At 42.4% G+C, this 14375-nt stretch overlaps 2 protein-coding genes across 2 annotated transcripts in view; both read left to right on the top strand.

Annotated features, from left to right (window-relative positions):
• The window catches only part of LOC116693482 (protein spire homolog 2-like), a 46187-nt gene that overhangs the window by 27149 nt on the left and 4663 nt on the right, over window positions 1-14375 (top strand). The window contains 6 exon segments of the mRNA XM_032522486.1: window positions 494-639; window positions 849-878; window positions 880-915; window positions 1930-1957; window positions 4176-4273; window positions 6623-7042. Of these exon segments, the coding sequence (XP_032378377.1) occupies window positions 494-639; window positions 849-878; window positions 880-915; window positions 1930-1957; window positions 4176-4273; window positions 6623-7034 (750 nt within the window). The 3' untranslated portion in view covers window positions 7035-7042.
• The window catches only part of LOC116693405 (beta-2-syntrophin-like), a 24657-nt gene continuing 21584 nt past the window's right edge, over window positions 11303-14375 (top strand). The window contains exon 1 of the mRNA XM_032522354.1: window positions 11303-12295. Coding sequence (XP_032378245.1) covers window positions 11566-12295 — 730 coding nt within the window. The 5' untranslated portion in view covers window positions 11303-11565. The remainder of the gene's footprint in view (window positions 12296-14375) is intronic.

Genomic DNA, 14375 nt, shown 5'->3' with positions numbered 1-14375 from the left:
GGCCTCAAAAAGAAAGATGATTGAATATAGGTATATTCAGACAGCCAGTATGAGGAAAAATATGTTTTTTTTTAACAATTAAGCATGTTACCAACGGAGACATACAATCACCTTGTAAACTTATTTATTGTTAAGTTAACAAACAGTTGCCTAGTTACACATCCAGTAGACACAGAGAAACATCAGCATTCATTTGTGCAGCCATTTGTTTATGAAATCAATTATTATTGCTATCCATTTCTTAAGCGTCCAGATTCTGTGTTAAATATATGCAGTGCAGGGGGCGCCCTGGCAGTCCAGGATAGAATGTCCTCAAAAATGCTTACGGTGGAACAAATAAAGTAGTGTTCATAACACAGAGACTAATTTTTGCAGTGTTTTGCCTTTGAGGTTTTAAAGTGTCACATAACAGTTTTTTTGATATCTATTAATCTACTGCTCACTATTGAGTGGTCTGACAGCCGGATCTCCTCTCTTCTTCCGCTGTGTTCAGGAGGAGTTCAGCCACCCTGTGGAGAGTCTGGCATTAACAGTGGATGAGGTCATCAACGTGCGCAGAGTGCTAGTCAAAGCAGAGATGGAGAAGTTTCTTCAGAATAAAGAGCTCTACAGTAACCTGAAGAGAGGAAAGGTAGCGGAGCGCAGCTTCCCTCGCTGCTATTTCTCACTGTGACTGACCGTACTGTACAGTAAAGTGTGTGTGGGGGTGTGTGTGTGTGGTGTTGGTGTGTGTGGTGTGTGTGTGTGTGTGTGTGTGTGTGTGGTGTGTGTGTGGTGTGTGTGTGTGTGTGGTGTGTGTGTGTGTGGTGTGTGTGTGTGTGTGGGTGGTGTGTGGTGTGTGTGTGTAGGGTTTGCTGCTGCTGCAAAGTTAATTTCCCTCTTCTCATGGCCATCGACCTGCCTACTGTGTAAAAGGTATCAGAGAAAACTTTTCCTCTCTCCTGTTCGTGAAATTCTATCTTTAAAGGATGTTTGTTCCGAGGCCATAGCCAGGATTTTAGGTAATACTGGGGTCATAACTCAATATTTCTTTTTTTTTATTAACGGGTTACTTACTGTTTTTTTCAACCCATTTTTCTATGTATTTGTTTCTAAGTGACTGATGGGAACAATAATCTTTGACATTGGTCCAGGAATAAGTGTGATCGCTGCAGTCGGCATAATAAGGCATTGTGCAGTTTGTATTTACATTTTAGAATATTAATCTGAGCCTGTCAGCGGCAAAAACAGAACTTTTAGTGGACGCTACTGATGAAGTACTTTTGCCCCATAAGGCTCCGGTGAACCGGTCTGCAGCTCCTGGTTACAGTGTTCACGCTTAATATAGACCAATGTCAGAGATTGTTGTTCCTATCAGTCACTTAGACATAAAATCATAGGAAAATACCGGCCAGGATGGAAAAAAAGGAAGTTACTCTTTAAGCTATGGTGGCCTGAAATCACAATTCAATTCAATTCAATTCAATTTTATTTATAGTATCAATTCATAACAAGAGTTATCTCGAGACACTTTACAGATAGAGGAGGTCTAGACCACACTCCAGAATTTACAAAGACCCAACAGTTCTAGTAGTTTCCTCCAGAGCAGCAACAGGGCCACAGTGGAGAGGAAAAACTCCTTTTAGGCAGAAACCTGGGACAGACCCAGACCCAGGCTCTTGGTAGGCGGTGTCTGAGTGGCCGGTTGGGGTTAGAATGAAGAGTGGAAATAACAAAATAGAAAAAATAGTAGTTCTTTATACAACAAGGCATTATTTTAACAATTTTAATAGTAAAGCTAATTATTATTAGTGGAAATGATCAACAGCCCAGTTAACCCCCGCCAATTTATCATGGTCATTTTATGATACCAGCTAGGAAAAATCTTACTTCTATCCGTTTGACATTTAGGAACACAGGTGTATTGATTCCTACTTGTTTCTCTGACAGATCGGTGTGCGGCTCCTGCAGTGCAAAGGTAACTTTAAGAACTTATAGTATGTGTCAGTGATGGCAATCAAGTGCTTTTTTCTGTATGCTTCTGTGCTTATTTGGCTATGTAATTGCTTTGCAAAATTGTATATTGTACCATTCAACACATTATTTTAGTTTGTCTAGTCATATGAAATTGTAAAAGGTGTAATCCCAGTGAAATGTAATCCCAGTGCACTGTGTAGTGAAGCGGCTGGTATTTCTGTTGACGTCATTTCTTCTGTTGTTCTTTTGTCGGTTTTTATCTGTTGCCTCAGTCCCAGCCCGTGTTGGATGTCTGGTTCTGTGCTCTGTAGGTTTGAAATTTAGGCTGTTTGTGTGTGTTTTTGTGGTTCTAAATGATGTGTGTGCTGCTGTTTGTTGGGGTGCTGTGACTCATTTGTGTTTTGTAACATTATTTAGTTGAAATACAGAGACTTTCCTCCCCCCAAAACGACCCCATAGGTCATTTGTACAAGCCGCTTAAAACAACCCAAATGTACGTTTCTTGTGGCGGCGACCTCTAGTGGCCGTAGTCAGGTGGCGTAGGATAAGGGGCTACAAAGTCTGCGTAGGGAGAAACCCTGTCTCTGCTCGATCTGTACCTGAAACCAGGTTTGTTCTACACGTCGTACATCCTGCACACGTCCTGTAGATGGCTATTTAGCTGTACAACTAACTGCTAAACTACTTCCGACTCGCTCCACTGGGTTTGAATGCAGCTGCTTGGTGCGTGGCTTAATCAGTTAATGTTCTGAATAAAACAGAATGTTGTCATTTTTTTCTGAAGCTGATGATGAAAGTATCTAAGTATCCAGTTGCCCATGCGCAGTACCGGTCAGGCCGGATGTAGGGATTGGTATGAAAGCCCTCAGCATGAGCGCTGGGCTGTTTGACATGGGGGCCGTGTAATTACAACTCAGGGGTCATTTGCGTGATGCTATTGGGCCCAAAATGCTTTTTCCCATAGACTTGCATACTTTGTTAGAGACCTCTGTAAATCAGCGGATCATTTTTATTAATCTTACATCAACTTATCACTGTGAAAACTTAAATAACCCTTATTTAAATCATTTTGTAATCTCTAAAAGCTGAATGCAGAATTATTTCCTTCCTCTGTTCATTTTGATGAGCCTGAAACGGAGTGGTTGGGAGGGGGGGTTTAAAAAATGAGCTGTGGAAGATCCATTTCATTTTCTACTCAAAAGTCCATCTTTTTTGGTCTCATGCACCACTGAGCTGTAGACACTTCTTTTTATGCATCCACGCTCTAGATCCTACTCTGTGCAAGTTACTCAGTTTGACTTGGGTGCAAAACACTACCCAGATCTTCCCTTCAGCTTCAGCACTACCGGGCCCACAGAGCAGGCGCGTTAGAGACTTAAGCCAAATATATCCAGTATATTATAATGCTCGCCTAGCTGCTAGTGTGGCACGCCCTCAGATCGAGGTAGCTAGAGCGGGGCCCCGAAGAGTTCAGATAGATGCAGCAACATGTCCAGGAGACAGAATCCAGAACTAAAACGTTACGTAAGAACGACTAATTTGTCTTACTCTGAAAGGACTTGCTCCAGTCTAGGTTCTGAAACTGGTTCGGCTTGTTGTGCCTGTGTTTCAGGGTCAGACAGGGGCTCCAACATGTACCGCTGAGCCGTAGCCATGGTGACCAGCTGAAGGGTTGTTGTTCTTCATGACACTAGCTTGCTTGTCATGGCCCCCCCTACTCTGCTTCTGACTGGCTAGCTAATCTTTACCTGAGTACTGCGGATGTGCAACTCCAACAAAAACATGTTTTTTGAAATTCAAACCCAGTAAGCCTATTCTGGTACAACCTCTAAATACAATTCTGAACCTGAAAATGAGCAGAATATGAGGTCCTTTAAAATGCGACCATTACGTTGAGTTATGAGGACATGTGACCCCCCCCTACCACCGGTCGGGGTACTAATTTAGGAAACACTCCTGCGAGACGTATTAGAGGTTAGGACCAATGACCAATGTGGTCGTATGGGTTGGAGGACCTGGTACATCTGTTTGATTAGTGATTTAGATGTTAATTTGTGACTGTGTGTATTTGCTGTGTAGGTGTGGCCTTAGTTTTTGTGTATTTTGAAACCATAGGCTGTACTTGGAGACTCTCTAAATAATTTTATGAAAGCCTGTTGTGTCTCCTCACTCTTTTCTCTGTCTCATTGTTTTCTCTTGTGCCTCTTCCTGTGCTCCAGATGAAGATTCCCTCGAAGAAGATGGCCCATATTCCTGTGTACACTGTAGGCTTCCACAGCGCCCCGAAGAGCCATGGACACAAGAGCCAAGTGTATAAGTGAGTGTGCGTTTATCTATAGACCCACCAGAGAGTGGAAAGGCTCAGTTATACTGTACTCCCAAACGGACAGCTGCGGATACCGCGGGCACGTACTTGTTCTATTTAAACTATCCGCTCTGAGGCTTTTTGGTTTTTGGCCCTTTTTTGAAGAAACAACATCCAAAAATTGTTTCTGTGCAGGTGCATTGGAAAATAACATTAACTTGGTTTTTGGCCCCTAAAATGTTTGAAATGAAATAATCTGAAAAGCAAAAATCTATCTTTGTTTGAAATGCAACCTGTGACGAGGGGTCGCATACTTAATTTTAAGAAATATCACAATCTAAGCACTAGTTTTGTCACAAGGTGTATTGATCACATTCATACTCCTCAAGGTGCCACCCTGGGCATGTTGGACTCTCCATTGGTCCAAAATGGTGCTGCCCTTTTACAAAATTCAACATGTCAGACATGTATCTCATAATCTAATAGACAAACTAGCATGTGCCGTGCCTAACATCAGCATGTTGAACCAGCTGATGGTTAGCTGCGACAGGCCCAGGTTAAATCTGCTCCAGTCTGCCCCCCCGTCAATCTGCTGATTGCTAACTTTGTCCAACCTAAGCACCACCTGCCTCTGTGCTTACCTCAACAGATAGCAGATTGCCTACTCAATCCCTCCCACCCCCCCACAATCCTTTTGTTATATAATCAGTGCAGTGCCTCTTCCGAGGCCTCTTCCGGCCATTATGTAATAATTACCCAGCTGTCATTAATATCTTCACTCCTTGTGTCTGTGTGAAGACAGACAAGGAAGTGAGAGTAAGAGAGGGACTGAAAGAGGGATGAAGTGAGAGCGCTAGACACTGAGATGGAGTGAGAGTGCCGTATGCAGGCCTGGTGTCGTGCTGGTCTGTTGACACCTTTCATCACCACCCGGCCGCACAGCTTCAGGACAGAAATAGGATTTATAACCGCGAATGTTAGCGTTATTTTAATCAGAAAAGATTACCTTAATCTTTTCCTTAGTGACTGTGCTGGTTCCATCCCAGTGCCTCATGTCTTTCTTTTCATTTCTTGCACAATTGATCATGTTGTGTGTTTATGTTAATAATCTTCAAAAGGTAAACATGAAAATAATCTAGCTTTATTTTTTCCAGCTGCTCAGCTGTTACAGTATATTTGTTTCTTTTTGAAAGTCAATCATAATGTATTCACTTTTTAAAATGCTGCCACAAAAAAGATATTAACCCTAATGTATTCCTCGGGTATATCTGACACATAGTTAAAGTTTTTTATGTCAGAAAATATGGGATGTTAAAATTAGCGCCAAAAAAACCCCAACAACAAATGTCTAGAAAAGCAACAAACAATGAAAAGGAAGTCTAAAACAACAGAACATAACGTAAAAAAACGCCCTAAACATTGAAAAAGTGAAAAGATCTTTGGTCTACGGTAAGACAACATAAGCTTTAAATTATAAGTGGCACATTATAGTCAGTAAACAAGAGCCCAGAGTGGGACTGTATATGACAAGTGTAAAGAAATAAAAAAGTAATGGATGAATCTCCCATTGATGATCATCATAATCTCTAACAGGAAAATTCCTACATGCATGAAAAGGCTTGCATCATGTGGCCTATCCAAGGCAGTTTTCCTTATTTAGTTTTAAATAAGTACAACCTCTTTGTTACACTGACCTTTACCTAATATATTAAAATACTAAGATATTAGGTAAAGGTTAAACCTTCTTTTGTCAGACACGATCTCTGCATGAACTTGTTCATCGATGTCAGTCAGAAAGACTGATAACACTAGGCTCGCACTACATACTCAGTGTGTATACTATTGTTAATACTTTTGTGTAATTAAGCTGTAATGGGTACTTTTTGGACACAATAAGATGTAATTTTCAACGTCACTTCCCGAGAGCCCTTGTCATCGGAGACGCGTCACCATGGTAACCCATGTCCACCTGAGCTTTAGCCAGATAATGCTTTAATTACTGAAAAAGTAAGCAACTAGACCAACAGCTTTAAATATGTAGAAATGTAAATCAAAACGCTGGTGACGTTACAGAGCTGCCTCGGTTTGTAGGTTATGAACGTTGTCCATTCTACCGCATTGTATTGTGGGATACTTATGCCAGGTCCAGTATTGCATACTGGGAAATAGTATGCAATTCACATACTGTTTTTTTTTTTTTTTTTACTAAGATTTAGGACAAAAAAATCACACATACAGTGTTACAACAGTGTTAGTGCTACTAATTAGCACGTTAGTAAGGAATTTTGCACACAGCCCATTCCATTGATTGCTCCAGCTTTGTATTCATATAACATGAGAATCCCCGCTGTCCCTCTGCAGGTCCCTGCGCTGCTTATCCCGCCGCTCGGTGGAGGAGGAATTCCCCCACCTGTATGCCCACGGCTGCACGCTGCGGGACATCTGCGCCGAATGCACCAAGTTTGTTGCCGACGTCATTTCCTCCAGCCGCCGGAGTCTGGACATCCTCAACAACACTCCCAAGAGGGAGGCCAAAGCTGCCGCCGCCCCCGCCCCTCAGAGACCACAGCTGCAACGCCAATCACACCTCGACACTTGCCCTGATCCACATTCTCACCAACCTCCCCCTCAGTGTCACCCTCCACCTCACCCACAGTCACAGTGTTACCCCCAGCTCCTTCCCCAGACCCATCAGCAGCAGCGGCTTCACGCGCCTTCGCCGCCTTATTCGCCGCAGTCCCACACCAAGACGATCAACAATGCAAACCAATGAGTAGAGTGAATTACTTTTTATCCATTTCGCCCCCCCCCCCCCCCCCCCCCCCCTCCACCCCCCACACACAACACACACACACCAAACACACACCCTCACTCATAATGAGTTGTGCCCTGCACTACATACACTGTGTACACACACAGAGAAAGTAGGCTTCTTTAAGGCTTCACGTGGTGTATGCACATTAGTAATTCCCATGAAAGTGGTTCAAATTAATATTAATACCTAATCCAGGGAAGGTCCTTTTAAAGTTCTTTAAATATTGTTGGTGCTGGGTTGGAGCTTTAATTGCGTTATTTAATTGTTATGCTGATATATAAACCTAAAGTTTGTTCCCCACGAAGATGTATTCAACCCTTTTTAAAAGAATCTAGCGACTCCAACCACCATCCCCTCATCCAATTCCTAACTACATTATCTTCTATATCTCACCATCTCACCCAGCAGATGTGCACAGAACATCTCCCCCCCCCCCCCATTCACTTTATAGGTTTGAGTAAGAAGCAGTTCTGTCTGTATCGGCCTTATCCGCAGCACCATGACGCCGCTCCCTGATGCTCACAGCAGCTGGGAGGGGCAAGCATATGGGAGGCGAGGGGAAAAGAGGGAAAGTACCGGTGGTTATGGGTAAACACTGTGAGAGAAGGGGGCACAGGTGGTGTTGGGTGGTGGTAGTTTGAGGACAGGCCTGTTAGCTCTCTGTGGTTGCCTTGTTCTTGTCATGAATGTAACATAGGACAGAAACGGAATTGTAAAATGACAAGCTTGTACACACAGCATAATGACTTTTATTTTTTATCATCCAAAAAAGGACTTTAAACGAATGGCTTGCTGCATAACAAGGCTTCTGATGCATTTTAGACGTGCTTATAAAGTCCCAGCTGGAGGAGGTGTGCTAGCAGCGACACTGTGAATGTATCTGTGGTGCTGAAGCTGCAGACTGATGCAGCAGCATGATGATGATGATGTTGTGAAGCTCTCGCCTCTCTCACTCCCCATGGACGCTTCCAAGCTGCTCTGGTTTTGTAAACACTAAGTAAACCTCAACTGCAATAAAATCTAGTGACAAACACGACCAAGTGCTCTGTCAGGGTTCTGCCTGCTGTGTTCCGCCTCACTGGGCTCAGAGCTGCACTTCACAAAGAAAAGAAAAATCCCATTGGTAAAGATTAAATATGCAAAAGTAATAGCCAATGACCCCACTAGGGTGTAGGGTGATTAAAAGAGCATTTTGTTGGTACATACAAAACCACTTTTAATCAAAGACCTGAACAAAACTTTTAAATTACTCTTATCTCATCTGAGGATACCTTATTCTTTTTCCAGGATTTTATGTTGGAAAGATGGCTTACCCTCACTGCAAATAATATGACAACTATATAGATGTGTTGTACAACGGGCAGGGTGCCATTTTGTTGGCCAGTGGCAGTCTCTCCATGCAAAATGAGCATGTCCATGCAGAGTGATGCAGCAGTCTGTGTACTTTATGTCTGTATGTGTGTACTATGTTGTGTGGAATTCTTAAAAGAACAGATAGTGTTTGGCCAAGAAAAATCTTAACAACTACAATAGATAGAAGAACTAAGCCGGGAAATAGTCTTGATTAGTTAGGTATTTGAACTAGATATTTACACAATACATAGAGGTCCTAATGTGAAGCCACATCTTCATTTTCTATCTATTTCCTTCTGTTCTTTAGTGTAGAACTTGGAAGTGAAAGTCAAATTTCCAACATCTATATGATGCACTTCCTGCCACGCACATCAGGATTGCCTCTAAAACCCATTTTCTTGTTGCCTTTCTCCTTCCATTATTACCTCATGACTTAAGTTGCATCCCTGACTCCTCCACTCCCTTCCTCACGTCTTCCCACCAAGGACGCACGAAGAAGGGAGGCAAGTGCACGAGTCAGGGATGCAGTTTAAGTGCTATGGGACGTACGCTAACACTACAGAGTAAAACAGCAAACTCAAGCATGAGACATACACATGGATAGAACCAGGAAAACTAGAGAACACAGAACACGGGTAACACACAGCCATGAACAGGGAAACATTAACAATAACACACAGGGAATGAATAGACAACATAAAACAGGAAACTGAAGACAAGACAGTGGGGACAATACTACAAGGACTGATAACACAAAGACAGGGTGAGACAAGCAGGTAAGGACTACAGAGAAACATGAGCCAGTTAACAAGGAAACCATGAACTACTTAAATAAACCGGACAAATCCCATCAGAAAAGCACAATGAGAGAAACCGTCAGCAATGAGTGCATCGCCTGACCTCTGGTATTTGATGCTGTCGGCAGGTTCAGAGGTCTGTGACCAGGCTAATGGGATTAACATTTGTAAATCCTATTTTATTTCATTTAATTAGCCTGTCCAGTGAACACACATTAGGTTTTCCATTACTCAACTCACCACATTGTTTGAACAAGACAAGGAAACTGGTACTGTCCTGCTAAACAAACTCCGTTTTCTCTTATCAGGGACAGCTGTCTTAAAATAATGCAACGCAATATAACAACAGTAAACAACAGTAGATCCTTCCACATGTTCAGTTTTGGACTAACTGTTTTAGAGAGATATTACTACTACAGTATGTGGTCATTTTTGGGGTGCTGTTGTATAGATTTAAAGTGGCCAGTGTAATGCAGCATCTCTTCATAGATAGACCGAGCTTTTCTAACGTGGCGGTTGCAGCAGCTGAGTTCTTTTCATTAAAAATAAATTTTCCTTGAGTCCAATTTGACCCGTTTTCAAAACAATTCTTCAGAAAATAGTTTTGACCTGGGGATATCCTGGCTAATATTTGACCTATACATTACCAGTCTAACATAATCCAAAACAATTAACATTTTCTCCTAATTTTACTCAGAAATTACATATCATTTTAACGTTGTTTTTTTTTACCTTGAATGCAAAAAGTAAGTGTAAAACTAGTTCAAAAGAGTTGGAATCAACTTGGCTAAGAAGATGTAAGTCCGAATTTGGTGGTACTTTTTATGCTTTATAAACAGACAAACCAGACCGGGTCAGTTTTGCAGAGGGAGGACAACACGAGGTCAGGAGATTAAATAGACTTGGTTTGGTCAAACGTCCAATGTAATAATTCAACTGCTTCTAAATAGAAGCAAAATAAGCCGTGAAATCGTCCCAAATTCCCATTGACACAGGCCCCTTTAATCTGTCTTTTAATTGAGCTTTATTTATTTATGCATGTATCTGTCTTATGTAGGTGTATGTTGGTACGCACCACGTATCGATTATGAGATTCAGGATAGTGCTTCCTCCGCTCCTCATTATTTGTAGTGAATGCTGGGTTTATCGAGTGTTTCCTTTTATTAAAAAGCTGCATGTTACTTTGTTTGGTTTCTGTGAAGAACTTTGTGTTGCATTTTATATGTATGAAAACTGCTATACAGCTTCTTTACTGTCTAGAATCCAAGCTAAGTGTCACCTGTGGCCATGTGATTTGGCAGAAAATCTGGATAGAGACGTTGTATTAAACACAATAACTTTCCAGTTAATGTACAATCATTAAGAAACATGTTATAGTGTCTGTCTGAGTTTCAAGTCAGAATTATGAAAAAAAAAATCCGAATTCTGGGACAAAAGTCTGACTTTTTTCTCAGAAGTTTTGACATGACTCTCAGAATTATGAGTTTAACTCAGAACTCACCGGTGGCCCTAACCCTCTTCCATACACCTTTATAAAGACTCAGAGTCTATCAAACAAACCGAGCCAAAGCATCGTGATTGTTTGGATAGAGATGTTATTAGCTTCAAGGACATAGTGAAGTGCCAACAGTTGTATCTTTCTACTTTGGGCAATCAATGCCATTAAAACCTCCCAGCATATGGAATCAAAGTGTAGGCTATAGTAGTCAGCAGTATCCATTAATAGAGCCAACACAGTGAGCTTTGGCCCCAGTTAGTGGATCTATAATGCCCCGCCCCTACCATCATGAATAAATGATCTACAGGTCTACATGTCTATTGGCTGTCTCTGTCTTTCTGTCTCTCATCGGCTCTCAGTTCACTCTTCACATTCACAAGCTGTGTGAAGATACAATGAAGTATAATGAAACCGCAAGCTAGGTGATTATAATTTCGAAATAAAAGCAGATTTCATTTTAGTCGTTTTATCACTCCAAAATCTGACCCAAAAGAAGTGCCCCGTGTGTGCCTTTTATTTTGAAAGATCTGAACGGATATTGTGTTGTTTTTGTTCTTGCTAACTTCCCGGTGGAAGTCGGACAGCTTTAGAGCTTGAACTCAACAACAAGCCTTCAGGCTGGCCCGTCACAGCCAGTTGTTCTTTTCTTTTCCTCTCCCTCTTTTTTGGGAGTCCCTTTCTGTTTTTTCTCGCCCTGGGCCTGCAGTCCCAGTGTGGGTGGGTGTGTCGACGCGGGCCAGTGTAGCCTAGTCGCTGCTTGTGCGCACTCTGAAAAAGAGGAAAAAGTTGATGATGAGTTTAGAGTGAAGCGGCCCGCCTCGGAGCAGGCAACCGTCTCGGAATGGCAGTCTGGACCCGAGCGGACAAAAACGGTCAACTGGACCTTCTGCTCCGCGACCGCTGGATCCGAGTGACCGCCGAACTTACCCGAGAAACGCTGACTTTAACGGCCGAAGCGGAGCCACCCGGGCAGGGGGGCAATCACTGGGACTACAGCAACTCTTCGGCGGGCCTGCGAAATGGCATGTCGAACGGAAACGACCCGGGTACGAGTCCGGGGAACCTTGGACGTGGTCACACCCCGGGTCAGGACCAACTCCAGAACCAGAACCATGGGGGTATGGGGCGCAGCGGCAGCCCGGGGCGCGGGGTTGTCAGTCGGGGTCAATACGACGGCAACTACGGTCTAAACAGCCCCGGGAAGTACCCGAATAACGGCACAAACTCTGACTTCGGAAGCCCCGGATCTAGCTACGGCAGTCCCGGGTCCAGCTTCGGGTCGAGACAAGGCGACGTTCCCGTCAGTTTGGACGGGCCCTCGGAAGCTGTGCGTAAAGTTCGAGTTGTCAAACAGGAGTCTGGCGGGCTGGGGATCAGTATCAAGGGGGGGCGCGAGAACCGGATGCCCATCCTCATTTCCAAGATCTTCCCGGGGCTCGCCGCCGACCAGAGCCGGGCTCTCCGGGTAGGCGACGCGATCATGTCGGTGAATGGGAACGACCTCCGGGAGGCAACACACGACCTGGCGGTCCAGGCGCTGAAGAAGGCGGGGAAAGAAGTCACGCTGGAGGGTAAGTTGGCCAACGCGAGAGCGAGGACTTGCTAAGGCCAAGATTAGACTCCTTCGGTCTGGTGACACACCTCTGTCCATTTCTCCTTTTTCAAATTTCCAGTTATTGGCATAGGTGTGGATTTGATACTCTTTTTGTATATAGGCCTACACAAGCACATATCCGTGTGAGTCCAACCTGAACAGGGAATATATTATCAGACAGACTCTAAAACATGAAATATTTTAAAGAAACAGCATGGAGCACTAGTTGCTTTGTCCCTAGTACATCAAATACAGAGTGGCTGTATTCAAAGTGAATGATGTCCTGTTCTAACCCCTTTTTATAAGTAGGAGTAGAAGAGTAGGAGGATGCCCACTGGCATCACTCAAGCTTGGTGAACTTTCTAGACTCCACACATGTTCCGTGGGGTTTTAACTTTCACCACACAAATACCCATCCCTATAACACGTTGGTATAATATGAATAATAATATGACCTTGTTATGATATAACAACAGACATGCTGCCATAAATCAAGAGGCAGTTACAGTCCATCTTTGACAGAGTTTGAATAATCTCATGAGAACTGAAAGCTTTTGATTTGGGGTAAACAGGAAAGAAACCCAGTTGTGGTCCCAGTCCCAGTTAGAGACACTGTACTGTGTATATTTGAATGGCTGTGGGCTGCTGGGGACAAGAGGGCCCTGTGGACGGCAGCAGGTCCTCTGTGTGTCCACTCTGAGACAGTTTATCAGCATGTTCATTTTGGCCAGTATCAGATATAAGAAGTAATATCTGTAAGTACTCCAGTCCAGTAAACGTGTTACTGCAGACGGGGGCAGGTTACAATTACCATGTTTTGTGGTCTTTGTAGTTTTTTTTGTCTTGTTTTCATAGTTTTTTGTCCAATACGACTGATAAAAAAACTGAATGAAACAACTTTGGCCTTAGATTGATCTTGTTTAAAAACAGCATTAATCAATCAATATAATTAATATTACTACAGCATTGAGTCATATGACTGTGTAATGTGAAAGTGAAAGCAACTAGCAAGAAAAGAAAGTCAAACGTCTAGCAGCTAAAGGGCCAGATTATTGTCTCAGGGGTTGGTGGAGACCAAAACAGAGCAAAAGGAGCATGAATATTGGACTTAAAATTTTTCATGTAGCCAGAAACACAACTCCAAATGAATGTTGCTCTGTCTGCAGCATGTTAAAGTACATTTTTTAACTTTATAAGCTGGAACGATATGGTTGCTGTATATCTCGTGGCTCATTGTTTAAAATATTTTTCTTCCCACCAGTGACAATCATTATTTTCTTTCATTTTATTTGTAACCTTTATTTAACCAGGTAAGCCAGTCGAACACAAATTCTCATTTGCAACAACCACCTGGCTAAGACTTCATAGAGTTACATATTAAAAACGCAAAATATAAACATACAAAATAGGTAAAGAGTCTCCCAAAAATACAGATCAAACATAGAGTCAGTAAACGTAGTAGTATGGCAGTAATGCAATACAATACAATAGTCCCAGTAAAAATACTGAGTAGTACAGTATATATACAGATTGTGCAAATGGTATTATGCAAAAAGAGCAATAAATAAGTATTAAACACGTGACAGCAGTGCATGTGAGAATTTGCCATTATACAATGGAGCATAACAAATAAAAGAGTGAGTGTGCAATATTTAATTAATGAATGCAGCTCAATAAATGACATATTACACTCTTTTACAACATTAACTTGATATGGAGGACTGTTGAGGGTTTTGTCTCCAAGAACGTATCATGTTCATATTATTATTATTATTATTATTATTATTATTATTAGCAGCTCCACACGACGGTCTGCTGAAGGTTCCATAAATATATCCACATATCAAAAAGCTTCAAGTTGACTCAACTTCAGATTGAAGAACCGTTAAACATACGTACATAGTGACAAATGTGTACTTTAGATCACGTGTCAAACTCAAGGCCCGCGGGCTGAATATTTATCTTATATTATGTTATGCGCCAAACCCCAAAAAGGGAAACTGTTTTTCTTGATTTGCTAAATTCTTTGAATGGAAAAGAAATCAAAAGTGTAAAAA

This window comes from Etheostoma spectabile, chromosome 8 (assembly GCF_008692095.1).
Source record: "Etheostoma spectabile isolate EspeVRDwgs_2016 chromosome 8, UIUC_Espe_1.0, whole genome shotgun sequence".
NCBI classification, from domain to species: Eukaryota; Metazoa; Chordata; class Actinopteri; order Perciformes; family Percidae; genus Etheostoma; species Etheostoma spectabile.
Note: the sequence above shows the minus strand (reverse complement) of the source record. Positions and strands in the feature narration are given on the sequence as shown.